Source organism: Salvelinus fontinalis, chromosome 26, assembly GCF_029448725.1.
Source record: "Salvelinus fontinalis isolate EN_2023a chromosome 26, ASM2944872v1, whole genome shotgun sequence".
In the NCBI taxonomy this organism is placed as follows: Eukaryota; Metazoa; Chordata; class Actinopteri; order Salmoniformes; family Salmonidae; genus Salvelinus; species Salvelinus fontinalis.
In genome coordinates this window covers 40,287,796-40,313,576 of record NC_074690.1, presented here as the reverse complement: position 1 = coordinate 40,313,576, position 25,781 = coordinate 40,287,796, and the positions used below count along the sequence as shown (strand labels likewise).

General features: G+C 43.6%; 1 protein-coding gene across 5 annotated transcripts in view; it reads left to right on the top strand.

Annotated features, from left to right (window-relative positions):
• The first annotated feature begins 642 nt into the window (after positions 1 to 642).
• The window catches only part of LOC129824342 (transcription factor E2-alpha-like), a 43,062-nt gene continuing 17,923 nt past the window's right edge, over positions 643 to 25,781 (top strand). For 3 of the 5 annotated variants that reach the window (XM_055883921.1, XM_055883919.1, XM_055883918.1), the window contains exons 1-8: positions 643 to 1,219; positions 5,810 to 5,902; positions 6,849 to 6,921; positions 12,274 to 12,347; positions 20,954 to 21,029; positions 21,804 to 21,844; positions 22,140 to 22,269; positions 24,287 to 24,336. In XM_055883921.1, the coding sequence (XP_055739896.1) occupies positions 5,849 to 5,902; positions 6,849 to 6,921; positions 12,274 to 12,347; positions 20,954 to 21,029; positions 21,804 to 21,844; positions 22,140 to 22,269; positions 24,287 to 24,336 (498 nt within the window). In that variant the 5' untranslated portion in view covers positions 643 to 1,219; positions 5,810 to 5,848. The remainder of the gene's footprint in view (positions 1,220 to 5,809; positions 5,903 to 6,848; positions 6,922 to 12,273; positions 12,348 to 20,953; positions 21,030 to 21,803; positions 21,845 to 22,139; positions 22,270 to 24,286; positions 24,337 to 25,781) is intronic. The other 2 variants (XM_055883922.1, XM_055883920.1) reach the window with 1 other exon arrangement.

Here is a 25,781-nt window from a genome sequence, read left to right as displayed (position 1 = left end):
CACACACACACACACACACACACACACACACACACACACACACACACACACACACACACACACACACACACACACACAAGCAGAAATCCTGACCCCTGATCTGCCTCCTCTGATTATTTTGTGTAAAATAAATGTTAATACTGGTAGGCTAGGTTATTATTAACAGATACTGGCTATGTGCTTAAATCTGCAATACTCTTTTATTGAAAGATAGGGTGGGCTGGTAGATCACATTAGGTCTGTAATAGGCTAAATGGATTAGGATACTACTAACCTTCACGCATTATCTTAGTAGCCTATATTCATGTTTTGTTGTTGTTTTTACAGAATGTGTGACTGAATTGTATAGGCCCTGTGCAAATAGGATATATGTACGGCTTGTTGATGTACCTAATATGAGGATACATATTTTGCAATGGTTTTCAAGTTCAGCCTTTACCAATAACTGCATCATGCACTGTTATTGCAGTTAAACACATTATTAAAATGAAATGCTGTCCATAACACGGACCATAGCGGGTCCATGATGGGGTAACATTGGAGGCAGGCCCAACGAACAATGTCGATATATATTTGGACTTTCTTACTGTCAATCAGATTCTCGTGGCATACCATTGGTTGTGCGTCTGCTGTATTATCGTTCCATCTCACACTGTTTCTGGTCTGCCACTATTCGGTTTTCCGCAGTCTCCCTCCGCAAATTGACGTAGTTCTCATGGTTTGCGATTTTAAAAATATGTCATTTTAATGCAACGACAATAACACTGATGCTGTACAGTATTTTAGTTTATCTCCATATCGATGTGTTACTGGATGTTTATTGAAAACGGCAGTTTTTAGTTGTAGGGCGTTTGAAATCGGACACCACTGGTGTTTTACGATCCTCGTAAGCCGCGGAGGGATACTCTTTTGGAACCGACAATGTGGAGGCTGTTAACATGTCTACTCGGAAGATAAAATGGTTACAATTGTAGCAACTAAAATAATCGATTGAGATATCACAAGAGTTATGAAGCTATTTGGAAACATTGTTTCATTTTCGTGACGTGGACTGTATAACGAACCAATAAGGGTTTGGGAGAACACGATATCGTCGTTCGCTCTTCATTTACAGTCCGGAGCACAGAGAGGGAATCTATCCCCAACTTTGTTTTTCTCTCTACAAGCGTTCTTTTTCCCCCCCTGTTGGATGCTACATAATTAAAGAGGTTACTGAAAGGTAAATACACCACATCACACACTGTATATTTGTGAACGATATTATGATACTGACCGACATATGTTTTGCGGGGGCATTGTGCAACTTTAGCGAATAATGATAATTATGAGTTGTGTGAGTAGTACTGCCGGAGAAAACGGGGTCTTGAATTTTTGTCCGGCCTGGGCCATGGGAGCGAGCATGCAGCAGTTGGGCAGTAAGCTAGCTACTTGCAGCCTTGTAGGAAAATACTTCTTTGTTCACTTTGGACAACATTGTCAAGTTTAAAAGTAACCTAACATGCCAGTTCGAACGGCTAAATCATTGTAGTGATACTACTGGCATTTCTGTGTCAATATTTTCTGGAATAACAAACGAAATGTTTTAGACGGTTCGAAATGTGGTTAAATATTTAGAGGAAAACTTTGTGGTGTAGAGGAAAGTTGCGCCCAGAAAGGCACGCATGCATGCCTCTATTTTCTGGGTCAAATAGGCTGTTTTTATATTTTACATGTATTTTATAATAGACGTACGATCTCATTTATCTCAATTCCCAGTTATGTGCTCCTCAACATTTTCCACTCTGTTTATTTCGCATTTGGCAGTAAATTCCTTTCCCCCCACCCTCTTCTCTCGCGTTGAACCCCTGAACATGAACATAAGCAATGTACATTCTTTACGCACGGTTCAACACATTTTATTATCGTTTTTCCATCATGCACATTTAATTTAATACGCAAGGAGAGCAACTCTTACACCATTGTTCTAGCCGTTATCGCTAACTTTATCAGGGCCTGACTCTCTTTGTGTTCTATACTAACAGACAAGTGGAGAAGTCGTGTGTATTCGACAGCTAATTCACAACCGGTTTCTCACCCATCCCAAACGCACGAACTGAACAATAATTTATGGGATGACATAAAGCTTTTGTTGTTATGGTAAAACCTGCACTCTGGGGATTCCGTCGAAATCCGCAAAAATAATTTAGATTAGCCGCCCGGGAAGGCCTAAGTATTGGGGGGGGGGGGGTCGTCAGTGGGGCCCATTATGGAACTTCGATTTTAGGGAGGAAGCAGATTTCCGCAGCGAATGGGACATGCAGAGAACTGTCAGACAAATGTTCAACGTCTGCTGCAGCATGATTTTCTGTACCAACAAGATCATACTACTCTTCACTAGTAATGCTTGTGTTAATGTACTCCTTAAACTAGCCATGTCCCTCAAAAACATCCTGATTATGTGATTCTAAGTAGGTTATAGTATACTCTTTTTTTTTTTCTCCAAGGCTTATATAGCTATCATATAGCCTATTCATGATTACATTCCCCACAGTGACAAGTTTACCAAAACTGAGTTTTGCATGAGGCCCCCTCTTATCTTTGCACTTTCTTGTGTGTTGGCTCTTGGCCATGGGGTGCTGCCTGCCTGGTAGTGTTTCAGATGCTGCCCTGGGGGGAAGACACACTCACCATCACCAACAACACTGATGCTCAGCACACATAGGCTACTCTTGTTCTTGAGGTGTCTGAAATCCTTTCACACAACCAGAACCCAGTGCTTGTCGATGCCCTGAGCTGTTCATTAGCCTACTTAGGTGATCGTGTTGTTTGATTTTGGGACACAGGTTTTGTAGCCTAAACCTTACTCTGGCTGAAGTTTGAGGAAAACACTTGAGACCTGAGTTATGTTCATCTGGTACAAACGGGGAAATGTTGTGAAACAGAACAACTAGGTCCTTTATTTGATAAACCCGTGGAGTTACTGTGCTGGTAAAGCTCAGATATTTCATACCATATGTAATGGCCTTTGATGTGTAGGCTGGTATTGTTGTTGGTGAGAACGACTCTTGAAGCAGGTTAGTTTCTTAGGTTACAGAGGCAGCCAGGGCTGAGGAAGGAGGAGCGAGGCGAGTATTGGCTTTGTGGTAGACCAGAGGCCATACTCCAGATAGCTGACTGATGTGGGCTAGAATGGGGAAAGCCCAGAGTTTGTGACACTAGATCTCTGATAAAGGCACTCAAAACCTCTAATACCCAAGGATTAAAGCATTGCCAGTAGTTCATCCCAGAGTGTAAGTTTGCCAGTAGTTCATCCCAGAGTGTAAGTTTGCCAGTAGTTCATCCCAGAGTGTAAGTTTGCCAGTAGTTCATCCCAGAGTGTAAGTTTGCCAGTAGTTCATCCCAGAGTGTAAGTTTGCCAGTAGTTCATCCCAGAGTGTAAGTTTGCCAGTAGTTCATCCCAGAGTGTAAGTTTGCCAGTAGTTCATCCCAGAGTGTAAGTTTGCCAGTAGTTCATCCCAGAGTGTAAGTTTGCCAGTAGTTCATCCCAGAGTGTAAGTTTGCCAGTAGTTCATCCCAGAGTGTAAGTTTGCCAGTAGTTCATCCCAGAGTGTAAGTTTGCCAGTAGTTCATCCCAGAGTGTAAGTTTGCCAGTAGTTCATCCCAGAGTGTAAGTTTGCCAGTAGTTCATCCCAGAGTGTAAGTTTGCCAGTAGTTCATCCCAGAGTGTAAGTTTGCCAGTAGTTCATCCCAGAGTGTAAGTTTGCCAGTAGTTCATCCCAGAGTGTAAGTTTGCCAGTAGTTCATCCCAGAGTGTAAGTTTGCCAGTAGTTCATCCCAGAGTGTAAGTTTGCCAGTAGTTCATCCCAGAGTGTAAGTTTGCCAGTAGTTCATCCCAGAGTGTAAGTTTGCCAGTAGTTCATCCCAGAGTGTAAGTTTGCCAGTAGTTCATCCCAGAGTGTAAGTTTGCCAGTAGTTCATCCCAGAGTGTAAGTTTGCCAGCAGTTTCCATACCTTAAGGGATTCCACACCACCTGTTTTGTAGATTGAGCACAAATCTGCAGGCCACAATTCCAAATGAATGGGAAAGAGTTGCGTCATCTAACTCAATAACAGAGCAGGATACTTGTAGCAGGGAAATAACTAGGAGGCTATATTTGTGCCATCCCTCCCCCTTATTGGCCTTTTGAAGTGTGTGTGTGTGTAAAGGGTGCTTTGTGTGTTTTGCCAACCCTAATGTTGGTCATTCTATACAGAAGGAAAGTGATATCATGCTGACTCGATGCTCGTGACATTTTCACCATGATGGCCGACCGGGCATCAAACCGGATTTACTTTTGTATCCCCAAGACTGTTGGCCCGCTGAAGATGCCTATGTGTGGGAGACCCTTGTTTGCTCAGGGAGCAAACTTCAGTCTTCAGGTCTCAGACAAGGTTGCTTATCACGTAGACCACCTACATGCTCTGCCAAATGTAAACTTATGTCTACAAGGGGAATTGTAATGTGGCCTATCCATTACAAAGAGATGTCTAACCACACAGTAAAAAGTGGTTGCAACCAAGTTAATGGTTTGTGTAGAGAAATCTTGGTGTCTGAATAAGCAATTTGTTGGTGGATTTGAATCATGATGCTGAAAATGTACCCTTGACACAGGAATCAATTGAGTAAGATTTGACTTCACACTTTTGTCACTGATTCTTCTGTCTTTCAACTATTTGTACCACTAGACCAGGAGTCTCCAACCTTTTCTAGCATGAGAGCTGCTTTGAGAGCCCCGGCCCACACACAAATTCAGTTTTATATCTCCTCCCCCCTCAAAATTCTCCATTTTATTTTTCCTGATATTAGATTTTTTTTGTTTTCCACTCAATGTCTATTGTTCATAGAGAAACAAGGAAAATGGATGTCCTGTGTCCATGCCAATGCTTAAATCACATCAGAAGCCCGTTTATTTTTAGTTTGGGAAGATTTCAGTGTACTTCCCCTTTAATTACATCTAGTGAGTGAGGAATATGTCGTCTAGTGTGCCGGTCTAGCAGTGATTCTTTACTGCTGCTACTCATTTCATGGCAAAGTATGCAAATTAACAAATAATATATTCCGATTTATGTACTTACTCATGATATACTTCTGCCAGGTAAGCCTACTTTGCAGTTAACGTTTAATGGAGAAGGTTTTGGGGAAGGTATTTCTGTCAACCCACAAGACGGTTATCGCATCAATGGTCTACACACAGACAAACGCACACACCACACAGATGGGCAGATATTCTATTAGGATTGGCTTTTTTCCCCCCAGGGGTGGAATAATGACAATGTCGTGTTGATTAGATATTAGCTGGAAGCTTGCAGTGTCTGATACTTGGTAGATTTTGTTTATGACATTGTTTTTTACACTGCAACACGTGAAAATTGCATGTACTTTCAGAATTGTTTGGCGAGCTACTCATAGGCGGGCTGCTGGTGGCTGGCGATCGACCTGCTGGAGACCCCTGCTCTAGACCACGTGTCACTCATTCCACTAAGGCGGAGTGTCTGCGGGTTTTCAAATCAAATTTTATTTGTCACATACACATGGTGAGCAGATGTTAATGCGAGTGTAGGGAAATGCTTGGTTTTCGCTCCCCCTTTGAGATTGCTTGATGAATTAAGGTCATTGATTAGTTAGGAACTCCCCTCACCCGTTTGTGTAGATCTTAATTGGATACAAATTGAAAGGGAAAAACCAGCAGACACTCGGCCGTCCATGGAAGGAGTTTGACAACCCAGCTCTAGACTTTGCCAGTTGGTCTGTTATCCCACTAAAGATCCGTGCTCTCTCTCGCCCCCTCAGTTGCTGAGACTGCGAGGGCCAAAGGAACAGCAGCAGAGAATGGCTACAGTGGGAACAGACAAGGAGCTCAGCGACCTGCTGGATTTCAGCGCGGTAAGACATCTTTGCTGTCAACAGCCCTGCAATAGTTCTGTTCCCAATACTAGAATATATTTGTCCAGAACTGCTCCTTCGGGTATATAATAAGTTGTTTGTAGTCAAATACACATAGTCTCTTATAATGGGATGGGCAGGGAAAAAACATAGACTGATAAACTATTTATCGAAAAGAATACATTTTATGTACACAGAAACACTTCAACACACACCTTTTGTTGTCAAGACAAGAGTGTAGAAATCCACACCCATCAAGATAGACATGCCAAAGACCATTTGCTAAAATGTCTCTTAACTATAATAAAAGTAAGTGTTTTTGTTGTTTTATTGTTTGGTATAAAAGGTTGTTACATAAAGTGAATAGCACGGTATCAATCAGCCAGTGTTGTCATTGGGCAGTTTTTGTGAGTCACTCGCGTCAATGACTAACTCATTGGCATGTTTCTTTAGATTGCTTCACACTGTTGACAGCTGCGGGAGTCTGTTGTAACTGAGAACGACTAAATCCTTCTATCGGGATAGATTAAATTAGCGCCTAGCACCAAACAATGTAACATCAGAGGTGTAATGTAACCGGTGTTATTGTACTTTGGTGTCTATTAAGAGCAGCTTTGGATTCCTGTAGTCTAATGAAGATGACTACTGACTAGTTTATTGAAGTGGTTGCCACGGGCTCGCCATTTGTCTCAAGACATAGATGTCTAAAGGAGACTTCTGCTTGTTTTTTTTGTTTTTTTTTAAACTTTAGGGCCCATATCCACAGTGCTGCTCTTGCTTCAGGTTGGACTTTTACTTCATAATGGATAAGGTTTTATGAACTGATCCGAGATTAGCGCTCCTACTCTGAGATGCTTTGTGGATATGGCCCCTGGACTTTAAAAAAAAAAATGTACGTCCCATTTCTGGTTGAATGTTTTTGACGCAGTGTTTGTCTCTGTTTCAGATGTTTGCACCACCGGTGTCAAATGGGAAGAACAGGCCCACCACTCTAGCCAGCAGCCAGTTTGGAGGCTCCGGTAAGACCTGCCCTTGGTTTTTATACAAAAATAAATGCCCACTGAATGCTTACAGCTCCCAATTTAGATTTTGAATAAAGCCTAGGTACAATAATTTAAGTATTTCAGTTAACATGGTCTTCTTCAGGTCACCTTGGTGATGGTACAACAACATTTTGACCAACATGGTCTTCATATGTGACCATATGATTTAAAATGGTCAATATCCACCGTTTCCCTACATCTCATCTGAAGCTGTTTCATTAAGGGTGTTATTGCTTTGTAATGGTCCCCTATATATGTCTTTAAGGAACAGCATGACATCGATGGGCTGTTACAACCCTTTCAACAACACTTTCTTATTTGTCTTCTGAGAACCCTCCCCACTGTCCCACCTCTGACCCCCCCCCCCCCCACCCCTCCCCACTGTCCATCCTCTCACTGCCCCGTAGGGAGTGTTGTCAGTGAGGTCAAATCACAGTAGCTGTATCAATACTCCAAATAGGCTAAAATGGCCTACTGTCCTTCATTACCACTGATGGGTCAAAGGATTGGATATGATTCCACCGGTCTTCTCCTTCCAGCTGTTTGTTAATAAAGTTCGTCAAGAAAAGGAAGCAGCCTCAGTCTTCCCCTCCCCCTCCAGGTGTCCCCGCCCTCACCTTCTCAGCTGCTGCCTCTCCATCACACTCTACGGAGGGTGTTAAAACAGGAGGGGGGATGGGAAATGACCCTATTCACCCCCAAATTCCCCATCTCTCACCCTGTGGGGAGGGGGGAACTATTTACGGTATTCTTCGCTCCTCCTCACCCCCAAACAACCAACCAACTACCCCCAATAGATCCCATCTCCTCTTGTTGATAACCATCCGAGATCAACACAAGAACCATGCTCCACATCCAACTTGCATCCTCTCTCTCGGCCTCAAGCCACTTTTCTTCAACCCTCTCCTCTCCGCCGATCGTTTCCCTTCACCCCCCCCTTCTCCTCCAATCACCTTCTTTCACCCTCCTCGAATCCCTGAACCGTTGATGTAGGTATTTTCAGGTTGTAACTGAAAAGAAACAGGATATTGAAGTAGCATAAATCAGATGAAAGGGACGGAGTAGGTGAAGCGTGGAAACCGAACTACGGTGTTTCTCTACGCTTGAGGGCCACTTACATTTTCTTTTGTAGCGACGAAAGGTGCACACTTACAGAAAAAGGCCGTTACTTTTCTCAATCCAACGGCTGCTCCTGGTATTGTGTGGCAGCCCTCAGCACAGGTCTCCACAAGGCTCATCAGAGGCCAAAACAAAGGGCCTAGGCCGCAGAGAGAGAAGTGGATAGGCAGGCAGCATATGTGGCCCAGTGTATGATTTCACCCAGGAAGCCCCCACCCATCCTCTCACAATGGGGAGGAAGAGGCTCTATAAGGGAAGGTTCCTAGTCTCTCTGCACTACCATCTCCTTAGTAGCATTGGTGAGTATCTGCTCTGCCTTGCCTTTTTTTCTAGATTTGATTTAGTTGAGCTGTGGTTTATTAGTATTTTTTTTGGTGCTCGTCCCTGTAGAGTGGAAAAGGTTTGGCCTGTGCTGTCATGGATTAGGATGAGTTTAGCCTGACCCAAGATATTGATCTATGGTCAATTTTTGGGGGAAGGGTAAGCTGATCACAGATCTGTGTCTTTGGGAGATCTTTACCCGTAGGAACGGTCATTGTCATGCATCCCTAGTTCTCTCTGACTTTGGGTGTCTATGTGCAAAACCCTTGAGGTGTAAACTAACTTCCAACGAAGTTTCATTTACTGGCAAGCAGAAACTGAGATTCTGAACTGGTATTTTTAAACTCTGGCTTGGGTTGAAATGCAAAAGAGGAACGTATGCATTTTGCATGAACTTTCCGTTCTTTAGGAACTTTCCTTCGTGTGAACGGAAATTTGGATTTGGTAATTCAGTAACTTGATCAGATTTGCTCATGAATTGGATTCCTTGTGCAGTATAGAAGCAGACTCTGTCAGACTTGATCAAACCACAGAGCTTTAAACATAAGATACATTGTCCAGAATATGTTTAGCTTCTAACTTGAATGATTCAAAAATAATATGGGAAGTAGCATGCCTAATCATGTTCAAATTTGTAATTTCAAGTTGGTGTTGAATATTGTCCCCCCAGCATCGTGACACTGGCTCTTAGTAATCATTTCAGACACATCCTATACTGTTGCGTATCCATTGTAGACATTCCCTAAATCATAATCACACTCCTTAATACTTATTAGGCATCGTGAATTATGTCTGGTTGACTCACATTTCTGTCATACAGGGCTGGGATGAAAGGAAGGAAGGAAGAAAGGGTAGACACCAGACAGTACACCAATCAGTGCCCGGGGCATTACCCTATAAAAGTGAAGTGTGTTTGTGCCTGCATGTTCCCTGTGTGTTGGTCCTGTAGCCTCGTAGCTTGTGTGACTCAGGCTGACTGGTCGTTTCCAGTATCTCTTCCTGTGGTAATTATAGGCCAGCCTCGCTTGAAGGGGTGGTGAGACCCGGGTGTAAAGGGGACTCGCTAGTGAATGTGTCTGGCCTGACTCAACCCTCTCGCTCTCTGAGCTATCGTGCTGAGACGTTCTCTCACTCACTCTTAACTCACTCAGTCACAGAAGTGTCCCTGGGGGGCAAACCCTATAACAGAGGTTAAGGTGTGGAGTTCCTGCCTCATGTATTTTTGAGTTGTCATCAGCAATGGCTTGGTAACATAGTAGACCAACTATTTTCAAGATTCTTGTTTAAATGAATCCGTATAATTAGAATGTGGAGTTTAGTACTGGGTCCTCTCTTCTACCAGGGTTCTGTGGACAAGAGCTCTGTGGTTTTCTCTGATGTTCTATTTGTCTTATATCAGGCTGTCATGGTAACGACTTGCAGGAGGAAGCCATTTGAAGTTTTGAGGAAAACAAATGAGTCTACTTAGACGAGTCTCACTTATTCTCTCCTTTATACTAATCAGCAGATCTGTTAATTAGTAGGAAAATGTGGTCCTAATGAATATGCATGAAAGCAATTTTAATGATGTTTTACTTCAGAGTTGCTCACTTGCCCTCTCCCTCACTCAATGTGAGTCATTTGTGTGGTGTGAAACTTTCTTCGTCTTTTTCTCTTTTTTCTCCCCGGTTGAAACACAGCTCCCCGTCCATACATTTCAATGCAGTCCAAATCCCTGCACCAGCCATTTTAAAATACCTTGCAATAAGAGTTGTGACGCTACTTACTACTTACCCCAGAAGGTCTAGGAGAGCGCTTCCTTCCATGCATTCCAGACACCCTCTTCTCCATTCGCTCCATACTTCCTGTAGACCCTTCCTCTCCTCAGGAGAACACATGAATAGCCCGAGGTGTGAGGTCCTAGCTACCTGCCGAGCTCCCTATTATCCCCGTGCCTTTGTGGATCTCCATGGTGTCAGGTCAGGTCTATATCCCCCTGTCTTCCATCTGTCAGTCTTCCCAAAGAGCAGTAAGGGATACCCGCCATGTTCATTTCCTACCCCAGCGGCTATGCTAAGTCTTCCACATTCTTCAGATGACCATATTTTAGCCGCCTATTCACGGTGTTGACGTGAGGGGGAGCGAGTGGCTTATAAAGGTCCGGCCTGATTCAGTAGCAGGATACCAGATTAAGATGTCCTGATAATGTTTGTTGGCAGCCCTCGACAGAGTTATGGAGATATTTAATGGTCCATTGCAGCCGTTTTTATCGCTATCAAATCATTTCTGGTTAATAATTAAGTACGTCACTGTGATTGTTACTTTTTTACCATTTTCATTGAAAACAAACTGGGCTTCTTAGCAAAGGGCAATTTCTCAAGCAAGAATGTTGATAGACCACTCCCAGACAGTCCTGAGTGGGGAGGGGAAAACTGAGAATTAGCTGTTATTGGCAGAGGGGTTTGGAACTCTTTTAAAAAAAATATATATATATATATATTATTTTTTTTTATTTTTTTTTGTTGTCTATTAACCAATTCACTGCATTGTAAGGCTAAAACTCCATCCCACCAAAAGACTGAAATGTCAGCCATTCTTTTCAAACAGATCTTACACTAAAAGGGCATTCTCATTTTCACAGTATCATTCCAACCTCATTTATCGGTCCACAATATCCGGCACATGTCATAATTTGTGGGCGCTGTCGTATTAATTATTGCCTTTGCGATCCACCTAAGAAATATCTAGGGGAAACACTGGTGTCATTTCAGCAGGGGAAAGGACTGGTCCATATGTCTCTGTGTATATGTCCTCTCTGAGTCTGTTCTACTGCTGGACATGGAGCGTGACAGTCAGGTTGAGGCAACAAACCCCTCGTCTCCTTCATCTGCGATTCTGCTGCCATCTCTCCTATAGATCAGTTGTCACGGTGATATAGCAGCTCTTTCCTCTCTGGACCCATCATTCTCCTTGATGGCTGATCCAGTCGTGCTTCCAGCCTGCTCCCCTCCGCCCCTTTCCATTTTTGTTATTAGACAACAAAACAAAAATATGAATATTCATAGAGCGCAGTCTCATTAATATGCACAGTTATGCAAATCAGCACACAATTAAGCCTCAGCTTCCCCCCAGAGATGCTGGGTAGCGGTAAGAGAGGAAACGGAGGGGGAGGAGAGAAGGGGAGGGGGGCAGGAATTTCTGCTTCGGCAATCTTTAAAATCACTCTCCCTACTTCCACTTCTTCAATGCAAATCCCTTGACCGGGGACAACATGCATGACGTGTGTCCCTTCTGTCATTTGTGTACTCCTTCGTCCGTTGTCATGCAAAGGGAGGTGTGAAGGGATGGGGATACGAACAACTACTGCGTTGCCATGGACAGAAGTGGAGAGAGTGGGAGAATGACAAATGTTGAGGATGATTGTAGGAGGCTCATACTGGGTGTTAATTATTCAAACTTCCTACAGCTCATAGCTACACTAAGTGACAGTGTGGTGGCAGAGCTGTCACGGGGAGCTGAAGTAGCAGCGCACTCAGCCAAAGGTTATTTAGAACACTTCTAGCCAGTGAGGAAGCAGCAGTGCTTCCTAACTGGGTCACCCTCCATTGCGTATTGGCTTCTAGCCTATATCGCCTATCTCCCTAGGTACTGGTGTAGATCGTAAAGGATTAGATAGGTATTGGCATTGGCTAGGTGGAATTTGTTCAATTTTGGTCACATCTCCAACTTCTCAAACCTACAAATGCTCTGGGTGGGTACTAGGAACTAGGGGTTTATTTGGAGTTGGGTGAAAGACTACCAGTCTACTACTAGTTTTGGTCCCTTTCCCTCTATCCTTATCTCCTTTCCCTTTCCAGTCCTACATGGTTCTGAGTGAGCAGGTCTAACCCTGTGCGTTCCATCTTCTAGGTATAGATGAGCGGAGCGGTCCTGGCCCCTGGGTATCAGGAGAACAGAACAGCCCTTCCTTCAACCAGGGACGGGTAAAGGAACACTGCACACTTCATACTGTACACTACACACTACAGTGGCTACACACTGATCAGCATGGACATGTTTTTCTTACACGGTGGATATTACTAATAGTATATGACTAGCAGGGCTCTAAATTAAAAAAATAAATATTTGGTAGCACTGGCTCTTAACATAAAAAAGTTAGGAGCACCACATAAATTTTGAAGAGCACAGAAAATAATGTACATGACAAAAAGTATGTGGACACCAGCTTGTCGAACATCTCATATCAAAATCATGAGCATTAATATGGAGTTGGTCCCCCCTTTGCTGATATAACAGCCTCCGCTCTTCTGGGAAGGCTTTCCACTAGATTGTTGGAACATTGCGGCGGGAACTTGCTTCCATTCAGCCACAGGAGCATTAGTGAGGTCGGGCACTGATGTTGGGTGATTAGGCCTGGCTCGCAGTCAGCGTTCCAATTCATCCCAAAGGTGTTCGGTGGTGTTGAGGTCTGGGCTCTGTGCAGAACAGTCAAGCCAGTCCAAACCAATCTCGACAAACCATTTCTGTATGGACCTCGCTTTGTGGATGGGGGCATTGTCATGCTGAAGCAGGAAAGGGCCTTGCCACAAAGTCGGAAGCACAGAATCGTCTAGAATATCATTGTATGCTGTAGTGTTAAGATGTCCCTTCACTGGAACTAAGGGGCCTAGCCCAAAACATTGTTCCTCCTCCACCAAACTTTACATTTGGCACTATCCATTGGTGCAGGTTGCATTCTCCTGGCATCCTCCAAACCCTGATTCATTCTTCGGACTGCCAGATGGTGAAGCATGATTCATCACTCCAGAGAACACGTTTCCACTGCTCCAGAGTCCAATGACAGCGAGCTTTACACCACTCCAGCCGAGGCTTGTCATTGCGCATGGTGATCTTAGGTTTGTGTGCGGCTGCTCGGCCATGAAAATCTATTTCATGAAGCTTCCATCATACAGTTCTTGTGCTGATGTTTCTTCCAGAGGCAGTTTGGAACTCCGTATTGAGTGTTGCAATCGAGGACAGACGATTTTTATTCATTTTAGCAATCTGCGGTCCTGTTCCGTGAGCTTGTGTGGCCTACCACTTCCCGGCTGAGCCGTTGTTGCTCCTAGATGTTTCAACTTCACAATAACAGCACTTTAAGTTGACCGGGGCAGCTCTAGCAGGGAAGAAATTTGACGAACTGACTTGTTGGAAAGGTGGCATTCTATGACTTTGCCAACATTTTAAATTCACTAAGCTCTTAAGTAAGGCCATTCTACTGCCAATGTTTGTCTATGGACATTGCTGTGTGCTCGATTTTCTACACCTGTCATTAACGGGTGTAGCTTAAATAGCCGAATCCACTAATTTGAAGGGGTGTCCAAATACTTTTGTTGTTATACGGTTGAAGTCGGAAGTTTACATGCACCTTAGCCAAATACATTTAAACTCAGTTTTTCACAAATCCTGACATTTAATCCTAGTAAAAATTCACAGTCTTAGGTCAGTTAGGATCACCACTTTATTTAAAGAATGTGAAATGGCAGAAAATTAGTAGATAATTATTTATTTCAGCTTTTATTTCTTTCATCACATTCCCAGTGGGTCAGAAGTTTACATACACTCAATTCGTTTAACTTGGGTCAAACGTTTTGGGCAGCCTTCCACAAGCTTCCCACAGTAAGTTGGGTAAAATTTGGCCCGTTCCTCCTGACAGAGCTGGTGTAACTGAGTCAGGTTTGTAGGCATCCTTGCTTGCACACGCTTTTTCAGTTCTACCCACAAATTTTCTATAGGTTTGAGGTCAGGGCTTTGTGATGGCCACTCCAATACCTTGACTTCGTTGTCCTTAAGCCATTTTGCCACACCTTTGGAAGTATGCTTGGGGTCATTGTCCATTTGGAAGACCCATTTGAGACCAAGTCGTAACTTCCTGACTGATGTCTTGAGATGTTGCTTCAGTATATCCAAATAATTTTCCTCATGATGCCATCTATTTTGTATAGTGCACCAGTCCCTCCTGCAGCAAAGCACCCCCACAACATGATGCTGCCACCCCCGTGGTTCACGGTTGGTATGGTGTTCTTCGGCTTGCAAGACTCCCCCCTTTTCCTCCAAACATAACGATGGCCATTATGACCAAACAGTTCTACTTTTGTTTCATCAGACCAGAGGACATTTCTCAGAAAATTACAATCTTTGTCCCCATGTGCAGTTGCAAATCGTACTTTGGCTTTTTTATGGTGGTTTTGGAGGAGTGGCTTCTTCCTTGCTGAGCGGCCTTTCAGGTTATGCCGATATAGGACTCGTTATACTGTGGATATAGATACTTTTGTACCTGTTTCCTCCAGCATCTTCACATGGTCCTTTGCTGCTGTTCTGGGATTGATTTGCACTTTTCGCACCAAAGTACGTTAATCTCTCGGAGACAGAACGCGTCTCCTTCCTGAGCGGAATGGCGGCTGCGTGGTCCCATGGTGTTTATGCTTGGGTACTATTGTTTGTACAGATGAACGTGGTACCTTCAGGCGTTTGAAAATTGCTCTGGCGTTTGAAAAAGTCACTGAGTTTGAAGGTAGGCCTTGAAATACATCCACAGGCACACCTCCAATTCACTCTTGTCAATTGGCCTATTAGAAGCTTCTAAAGCCATGACATCATTTTCTGGATTTTTCCTAGCTGTTTAAAGGCCCAGTCAACTTAGTGTATGTAAACTTCTGACACACTGCAATTGTGATACAGTGAAAGAATTTGTTTGTCAACAATTGTTCAAAAATGACTTGTGTCATGCACAAAGTAGATGTCCTAACCGACTTGCCAAAACTATAGTTTGTCAACAAGAAATTTGTGGAGTGATTGAAAAATGAGTTTTAATGACCCCAACATAAGTGTATGTAAACTTCTGACTTCAATAGTATATAGCTTACATTGGATCTATATGAATCCTACTTACTCCTAAGAAGATATCACCTTTCCTTTCTTTCTGTGGCACCAAATGTTTGTGTATATTAGTAAAGTTACCACGTTGTTAGGATGACTGCATGATAGGGGCAAGAAGTATTGTGATTTTACTTGCGCTATAGATCAAAACACTTGGGTGAACCATTGGAATCAAAGATATAATTATTCAATGGGTGGTGGTCATGAAAACAAATGAATAAGACTGGTATGAGTTATGACAGGGTATTAACCAGTGTTGGTCAGTGTTTCCCAAGGGACCCATAATCACATTGGAATATATATATATATATATATATACTGCTCAAAAAAATAAAGGGAACACTTAAACAACACAATGTAACTCCAAGTCAATCACACTTCTGTGAAATCAAACTGTCCACTTAGGAAGCAACGCTGATTGACCATAAATTTCACATGCCATTATGCAAATAAAATAGACCAAAGGTGGAAATTATAGGCAATTAGCAAGACACCCCCAAAAAAGGAGTGATTCTGCAGGTGGTGACCACAGACCACTTCTCAGTTCCTATGCTTCCTGGCTGATGTTTTGGTCACTTTTGAATGCTGGCGGTGCTCTCACTCTAGTGGTAGCATGAGACGGAGTCTACAACGAACACAAGTGGCTCAGGTAGTGCAGCTCATCCAGGATGGCACATCAATGCGAGCTGTGGCAAGAAGGTTTGCTGTGTCTGTCAGCGTAGTGTCCAGAGCATGGAGGCGCTACCAGGAGACAGGCCAGTACATCAGGAGACGTGGAGGAGGGCAACAACCCAGCAGCAGGACCGCTACCTCTGCCTTTGTGCAAGGAGGAGCACTGCCAGAGCCCTGCAAAATGACCTCCAGCAGGCCACAAATGTGCATGTGTCAGCATATGGTCTCACAAGGGGTCTGAGGATCTCATCTCAGTACCTAATGGCAGTCAGGCTACCTCTGGCGAGCACATGGAGGGCTGTGCGGCCCCACAAAGAAATGCCACCCCACACCATGACTGACCCATCGCCAAACCAGTCATGCTGGAGGATATTGCAGGCAGCAGAACGTTCTCCACGGCGTCTCCAGACTCTGTCACGTCTGTCACATGTGCTCAGGTGCTCAGTGTGATCCTGCTTTCATCTATGAAGAGCACAGGGCACCAGTGGCGAATTGGCCAATCTTGGTGTTCTCTGGCAAATGCCAAACGTCCTGCACGGTGTTGGGCTGTAAGCACAACGCCCACCTGTGGGCGTCGGGCCCTCATACCACCCTCATGGAGTCTGTTTCTGACCGTTTGAGCAGACACATGCACATTTGTGGCCTGCTGGAGGTCAATTTTCAGGGCGCTGGCAGTGCACCTCCTTGCACAAAGGCGGAGGTAGCGGTCCTGCTGCTGGGTTGTTGCCCTCCTACGGCCTCCTCCACGTCTCCTGATGTACTGGCCTTTCTCCTGGTAGCGCCTCCATGCTCTGGACACTACGCTGACAGACACAGCAAACCTTTTTGCCACAGCTCGCATTGATGTGCCATCCTGGATGAACTGCACTACCTGAGCCACTTGTGTGGGTTGTAGACTCCGTCTCATGCTACCACTAGAGTGAGAGCACCGCCAGCATTCGAAAGTGACCAAAACATCAGCCAGGAAGCATAGGAACTGAGAAGTGGTCTGTGGTCACCACCTGCAGAATCACTCCTTTTTTGGGGGTGTCTTGCTAATTGCCTATAATTTCCACCTTTTGTCTATTCCATTTGCACAACAGCATGTGAAATTTATTGTCAATCAGTGTTGCTTCCTAAGTGGACAGTTTGATTTCACAGAAGTGTGATTGACTTGGAGTTACATTGTGTTGTTTAAGTGTTCCCTTTATTTTTTTGAGCAATGTGTATAAACATTTTTTTTATCTATATATATATATATATATATATATATATATATATATATATATATATATATATATATATATATATTTAAAAAAAAAAAATGTGCTTCTTTATGCTTGCATACAGTGCCTTGCAAAAGTATTTACCCCCTTCGCATTTTTCCTATTTTGTTGTCATGGACATTAACAAAATAGTCAATTCGTGAAATGGGGAAAAAGAACTTATTTTAAAAAATCTACAAAATTAAAAACAGAAGTGGTGCGTGCACCCCCTTTGCTATGAACCCCCTAATAAGATCTGGTGCAACTAATTGCCTTCAGAAGTCACATAATTAAATAGATTCCACACAGATGCACTGTAAGTGGCGAATGAGCTGTCACATGATCTCAGTATATATACACCTGTTCTGAAAGGCCACAGAGTCTGCAACACCACTAAGCAAGTGGCACCACGAAGACCAAGGAGCTCTCCAAACAGGTCAGGGACATGGTTGTGGAGAAGTACACCAAAATTCACGGACCAGGCAAGGACGGCATTAATCAGAGGCAACAAAGTGCCAAAAGATAATCCTGAAGGAGCTGCAAAGCTACACAGCGGAGATTGGAGTATCTGTCCATAGGACCACATTAAGCCGTACACTCCACAGAGCTGGGCTTTACAAAAGAGTGACCACAAAAAAAAGCTATTGCTCAAAGATATTTTTTAAAACACGTGGGAGACTTCCCAAACCATATGGAAGATTGTACTCTGGTCAGATGAGACTAAAATGTAGCTTTTTGGCCATCAAGGAAAATGCTATGTCTGGCGCAAACCCCAACACCTCTCATCACCCCAAGAACACAATCCCCACAGTGAAGCATGGTGGTGGCAGCATCATGCTGTGGGGATGTTTTTCATCGGCAGGGACTGGGAAACTGGTCAGAATTGAAGGAATGATGGATGGCGCTAAATACAGGGAAATTCTTGAGTGAAACCTGTTTCAGTCTTCCAGAGATTTGATACTGAGATGAGGTTCACCTTCCAGCAGGACAATGGCCCTAAGCATACTGCTAAAGCAACACTTGAATGGTTTAAGGGGAAAAATTTAAATGTCTTGGGATGGCCTAGTCAAAGCCCAGATCTCAATCCAATTGAGAATCTGTTGTATGACTTAGATTGCTGTACACCAGCAGGAACCCATCCAACTTGAAGGAGCGGGAGCAGTTTTGCCTTGAAGAATGGGCAAAAATCCCAGTGGCTAGATGTGCCAAGCTTATAGAGACATATCCCAAGAGACTTGCAGCTGTAATTTCTGCAAAAGGTGGCTCTACAATGTATTGACTTGGGGGGGGGGGGGGGGGTGAATAGTTATGCACAAGTTTTCATTTTTTTGTGTTGTCTTATTTCTTGTTTGTTTCACAAAAATATTTTGCATCTTCAAAGTGTAAGGCATGTTGTGTAAATAAAATGATACAAACCCCCCAAAAATCAAATTTAATTCCAGGTTGTAAGGCAACAAAATAAGACATCAGACATCAAAACTATGAAATAAAACAAATGGAATCATGTAGTAACCAAAAAGTGTTAAACAAATCAAAATATATTTGAGATTCCTCAAAGTAGCCACCCTTTGCCTTGATGACAGCTTTGAACACTCTACGTTCCTGTAGATTGTTCTAAAACCATTATTTAGTCAACAGTAATAGCCAATGCAGTATGTTGATTCCTCCTATGAAAGTATCTGCCTGTTTCACTGTCGGCTGCTGTGTGAGCGAGCCACTCACTCCCTCTCCCCAATGTGTGCATGGAAGAGGGAGAGATGCGTTCTGAGAAGCACAAGCATATGACCATTGCACAAAATGCAATTGCGGGAAAAATACAGTTTTCAGCGAGACTACAGTTCCTCTTATAGAGGGGATAATCACAACTTTCTGTGAAGTATCTATTTCTATGGTTTTGATGCGCCGCGTAGCAGAGCGCCCCATTTGCAGTGAATATGCCTGCATCAAGTAGCCAATGCCTAGAGCTGAACATTTTTTGTTGGACGTTTTAAGACGACTAAATTAGCCCACATGGCTATATAGCAACAATCATGTTTTGAGTACCATCAGGTGGCTTTATAGGCCAATATGCATAAGATGTCGGCAAATTATTTGATCCAGAAATAAATCTGATCATTCTGGATCCTATTTTGACAGGTTGCACATCCAAATATGAATCATGCGTTCTCTGGATATGTCATCTGAAATAGCTTAGTTTTTGAATCATAGGCTACCGTTTCAGTTGTCTTACATGGCAGTGGGTAAAAAATGCCGAGGTCCCTGCCGCTAATGTAAACAAATAGCATTTTTTTTATTTTACCTATTTCTAATCCAGCAAAATAGACCAAAGTCATATCGTGATAAATTTGACTATCTCCCAGCTCCAACACCAACACATTAACAGCAATCATCAATGATGGCGACATCGTGACATGACAGACAGTGGTTTAACCTATTTTGAACTTGACTGTCGCCGCTCAGGAAAAAAACAGTCTCGCAGCGCAGCAGACAAGTGACATTCTGAGTAATTTGTCTATTCCTATTTGCTATAGCCTATTTCAATTAATGTTCTTGCCTACAGAACACGACGTGAATGTAGGCCAGAGTGCAGAATGTCACCAAAGCAGCACAGTCTCCAGTCAGACAATATTGTTTCTCTGTCGGATGCATGGGCGTTAGGCTATAGCCTAAACCATTTTTGTATTTACATTTTTTTATTTTATATAACCGACACTTAATTATTGTTTTCTATATTCCCTTCGCTCTCTCCATTTTCATAGGCTATAAATATGACTGAAGGCTACTCTTTTTGTTTTATGCGCGACTTTCTCCTGATCAAACAATGAATGTAACGGAGTTCCATCTTCAAGTTATTTGAATAGCCTAAAAACACAAGCTTAAACTTGTCATTCGATTTTTCTATAGGCTATTGAGGTTTTGTTCTCTCTCATTATTAGTCCTCTGTCTATCTTAAGAAATAAATGATCCATGCGGACCAGGGAAATCCCTTAAGGTTATTTGGTTTTCAACCTCGCATATCTTCCTACTAGGCCTATCCTAAAAGCTTTACGACAAGTTAGTTATGAACAGTAGTTTATTTCCCAAATATTCTATCATACGAAGGCGTTGTGGCTTTCAAAAATAACAACAAATGAAACTCTATAGCATAGGCTCTTCTCAGTCACAGCTTTGAGGTATAGAACGGACAACATAATTTATTTTGCGGCAAATAAAGGCATTATTATCCAGTTATAAGGACGGCAGTGCTTTTATCCGTCCCATGATGCAGGCCTATAACCTAGCTCACTACGGTAAGACAGCCCGTTCCTCATCAGACTGTTCCATCATGTACACGCCAGACCGACACACACAAACCTGTTCTGCTCCTCCACCAGAAAGGAATATCAGAAAAGATTTGCCATTGCCTCCACTTAGCTACTGTCCAGGCTTTCAAAAATATTATCTTTCATTATGATTCGGTCAGTTGCATTGCATTTTGCACTATAGACCAACTGGTGTTTGTATTGTTGTCATTAAGAAAAATATATATGGGGCTGGCCAATAGGGTTGATTAGCATCGTATGTCACAATGTTTTACGGGTACATAATCACGATCGTACAAAGGTTGACATCGCCCAACCCTAAGCATAGATTAGCCCAAGGAGCCCACATGCGCAGTGTGTTTGGTCGAAGATTGGCATACTGAATCTTTTTTTTTAAGAAGCAGCAATTGATTTTAAGTCTTCATATTATCTCTCTTATCTCTCTCCCTCCAGGGTTATGGCGAAGGAGCTCATTACAACGAGCACGAAGGCCTCGCTTCCACCCCCTTGTTCGGCTCGGGGATCGTTGGTAAGGAAATCTGAATACATTTCCCCCAACCTGGTCTGTGGTTTAGACCTTGGAACATGAGCAGGTTCTTTCCCCATCCCTTTAATTAAGCTCAGCTGATTTGACGGCCCCACCAAGACAAAGTAAACCCACTAACAGGTCCCTGTGGTCTTGTGTGGCTTTCGGAGCTTCAGTAAGCCACCCTGTATTTACAATAAATGACCAGGAGAAGTGACTGCATAATGATACGTCTTTAGGGGAGTAAATTGAAACGCACACGAGTGAATGGAGATGCAGTTGTATGTGTGTCTCAGAGGATACAGAGACTGTGTGTGCGAGAACCTCACCTACTGTCGCTGTATATGAGAGACCTCCTTCAGGGGCATTCCACGTGTGTGGAGGTGACTAGGAGCATACACGGGGACAGGGTGTTTAGGCTGTGTGTTGGAAGGGGGGTTAGGGGTTTAGGTGCACCCAAGCACAAACAAACCTCTGCCAGAGGATTAGTGTGGCCTATAGCGTGTGTCTCAGCTGAGCTGTCAGAGGAGAGATGAGGGGGTTGGGTTGGGTGGTATGGTCCAATTTGTTGTTTTGCGCCTGTCCAAAGCCATAAATACAACACTTCATATACAGCACCACACAGCAGGCAGGCAGCAGATGGGGGGGTAGGGGGTCACCCAACTGGAGAAAGGGGAACACCCCAGATTGGGTGTTAATGTGCTGGAGATGCGTAAAAGGTGGCTTTAAAGGTTTTTACGACGGCCTGCCCTGATTGTCCCTCCTTGTTTTTTATAGGGAAAGCTGAGCGAGGACCCTATTCTTCTTTTGGAGCGCAGGTAAAATCACACTCCTCTCTTGACCTCGCTTCTCTTCCAATGTGTCAAATGTTTTTTCTCCGTGTCCCCTCTGAAGCTACCGTCTCTTCCTTCTTTCTGATGTTCTTGTGAATCTGCCCACCTTGTCCCATCTTCTCCTTCATCCCCGAGTTGTTTTCTCCTCTCTCCCATTCCCCCCTCCTCCCGTCGACCTTCTCATCCTCTTTCCTCTCTCCACATTGGGATAATCTCCCATGCAGTATTTGTGTGTCTGACCTTGTCTTCTCTCCTTCTCTCTCATTCCTCTCCTGCGTAGCCGGGCTTTATGCCCAGTGAGATGCCCATGCCCAGTCCTGATGCCCTGTCACCCTCGGGCCTGAAGTCTGGCTCCCAGTTCTACCCCTCCCAATTCAACCCTCGCAGGAGACCCACCCAGGAGAGCATGGGTAAGGACAGAAACCACTGAATATTACCCCATAAAAAACTCACGCTATCCCTATTTCTTAGCATGGATAAATGCAAGGAAGATGGTGCACAGAATTAGAACGGGTAGAATAGACATTCTAATGTAAAGCAGTGCCGCAGTGCCAATTTTCCTGGTGGCCACATTGGAGGGTCTTTAAAAAACGTTGTTGAATTGAAGCTTCTATTTAAATGCTTACTGCAATGCATTTGTTGTAAATCTCGGACGTTCTACATAGGGCTAGGTGATATATCAAATTAATTCAGATTTTATGTTTTTGCGTGATATTCCAAATGCCAGTATTGCAGAATCAAGGTTTAAATTTTCTTTTTCTTTTTTGTGAGTGTTTATGCCCTCTTGTTCTCATGTTGTCTTTTTGGTCTTGTTCGCTCCATCTGTGCTGTGCACCTTCCTATTTACACCAGAGATCTGTATATAATTACGAGATGCTCATGTCTCCGCCTTAACAATGGGAGTCGTTGTTGTCCCAAAGGCGGTGAACGCAGGCGACAAACTTAAGATCAAAATAAGCGCATAGAAACCCATTAGGCTTATTCTGGGCAGATTTTGGCCAGAGTGAAACCTCTCGCTTCGTCTCGTTCTGCCAAGCCCTTCCCCCTACCACTCACAACAACAATGGTGAGAGATCACTTCTTCCTCTCTGACAAACGGTTTCATTTAAGGTTTGGTCCAACAGAATCGGTCATATGGACCCCACAACACACGGAGACAATATTTTACTGTAATAGAGGAGACATTAACCTTTCCAACCACCCCCCGTTTGTTTCAACTCATCAGATTTCGAGCAGAGCAGACACTACTAAAACGGATGTACCAATGAACACATTCTGGAAAATGAATACTTAGTTTTTGTGCGCATTGCGGTACCACGTATCGCTAGCAGCATTTTAGTCAAATCAAGATTGTTATACTAGTCGTTTAGTCTGTGTATTATAAATGTGCAATAATCATAAGACAATTGTATAAGGAATTGGCAACTCGTTCTCATTCTGAGAAATAAGGTAGGCCATTTGATTTCAACATCTGAACAAAGTGGAAAGGCTAGAATGGCGTTTTAAACAGTTGGATACGGGCATCGGGCTGTGTTCATTACAACTGTAGCTGAATTCAGAGCTTGTGAAATTATGCCTAGATCCAAGTTGACTCAACGTTTAAATGATGAATATTAGCCGGCTTATCGCTAGCACGTGGGCTTGGCTTGAGAGATTGAGACTGGTGGTATTTTCTACATTATTAGTGGGGGTGCATTATGCATAGTTCTGGTTAAATGTGTTACAAAAAGGTCATTTTTATAGACCGACCTGAAAGCCAGATCAGTGATTATTGCAACAACAGAAAAAACAGGTACTACTATTTTAATAAAATAATTAAATTATGAGTTGGTCTTATGGTTGTGGAAGGCATTTATTTAGCCTTGGTATAATTGACCAAGTTCTGAATTCATTCGATTATTGCTGTTTTAAATGCAGTGCATTTTACCTAAATAAGCTTATTTAGAGAACTTTTTTTTTTAAATCTAGATGTATATCGTGGAAAAGTTAGATGCGTTTTAGGCCAAATCGCCCAGCCCTAGTTCTACATGTCGACTAATTGCTACCTCTTTGTACAAAATCACACGGAATTCATGACCGTATCCGCTCCACTTTTACTGTCAAAGGAGAGGAGTTGCTCTTTATTCTGGTTCATATTTCCGACTGTGATTACCTTCACTTCTCCTACTTAGCTTTAAAATAAGAACCTGAGAAATCTCACTTCTGCTAAACCTGTAGGGGATTCAATGGAAGGAGAGGTGGTGTGAAGCCGCTGCATACACATATTGGTTGTATAAGATTAGATTACATTTGATGAAGTTATGTGCCATAAAGACAGATATAGCTACCAGCACAGCGCTTACCAAATGGAAAATTAATTGGAATGCCCTTAACTGCTTTCATAACTCTGTTTCATTGTGTGTGTGTGTGTGTGTGTGTGTGTGTCAGATGCCCAGCCAAAAAAGATCAGGAAAGTTCCCCCTGGCCTGCCCTCTTCGGTAAGTACTGTTACGTTCCCCAGCATGAAAACCAAAAGTCGCTCAAACAGAAGAGGGAACTAACAGAGTTACTGACAACAACCATTAAAACAAAACAGGTGGGGTTTTAGGAGGGGCTCTAAATGACAGTCACAGGGGTGTCCACTGAAAGTTGCATAGCAACAACAACTGGGACCTAAAAGACACTCACCATGAGCGCCCACTAAATTTAACCACTAAGAGGCAAACAAAAGAAGAAGACAAACACATCAAACTTAAAGACAGGAAGCAAACCAAAAAAGGTGGCGGGAAAAACAAATCAGGGAAATCAGACAAAGGAACGTTTTTCTGGAAATCAAATAGAGAGCCAACTAAAGGTGTTAACCTTTCGCGTCTATCAAGACAACTGGAGCACTGGGCCAGCCACTCTTAAATATCATCTGTGCACAGTTGAAACATCTTCTGACTAACAAGATGACAAGCCAGCACAGGTGTAACATACTGACTAACCAGGTGACAACAATTGGTGCCCCCATTGTGCTAATGTCAAACCTTGAAATATAAATGGAACACCAAAGCCTGTAAAACTGTCCCCCTCTCCAGCCCCACCATTACCCCCCCTCTTACCAGACTGCCATACCCTAGTCTGCCTATTTGCCCCTTAAGAACGCACACCCATCTCAGACCTTTCGCCCTCGCCAAACCCAAAATGTGCCCACCTACCCAATCATATCCACACCTTTTCCCCACCCATTATCAGGAATGCTCCCATTGTTTTTGCATCCCCCATACTTAAAATGCCTCCCAGCCCCCATCGTCACTGAGTGTGCACCCCAATACCCAGACTAAGCCCCCCCCCCCCCCCCCCCCACACACACACACACACACACAGAGTCCCAGTGGCATGGCAGGCTTCTCCCTGGTGTTTAGAGCAGCAGCCTAACTGGCAGAGAGAGCCTCCAGACGCACAGCTGTGTGCCTTTACGCTGCCGACGAGGTGAAAAAATAAACCGAGCCCTACTCATTCACCCATTCATTTATTTAGACATGTTTTTATCGAGGGTCATATTTATAGGGCCATTTATTTTAGAGATGTGCTTGCATTCCTTCCAGCCCAGCACCCTCATCCACAGATTACGTAAGGGATGACATGCAGACCTGGCCATTACCTGACTTCACTATACCGTTTCTGCTCTTCCCCTGTTCTCCTTCCTATTCTCCCTCTGTCGCTCTCCCTTCAACTCCCTATCTTTTTTCTCTCCCTCTCTCTTGTGTGCTCTACTTCCTCTCCTACCCTCCTTTCTGTTTCTCTCGCCCCCACCCCCCCCTCGTTCTCTCCCTCCCCCATCCCTCTATCCCAGCTGCCCGTAGAGTTGGCTGCAGTCCAGGAATGGGCAGATGGCACAGTAATTAGTAGTGCATCTCTCCATTCCCTTTTGTACCTCTCCTCTCTTCCTCTCCTCCTC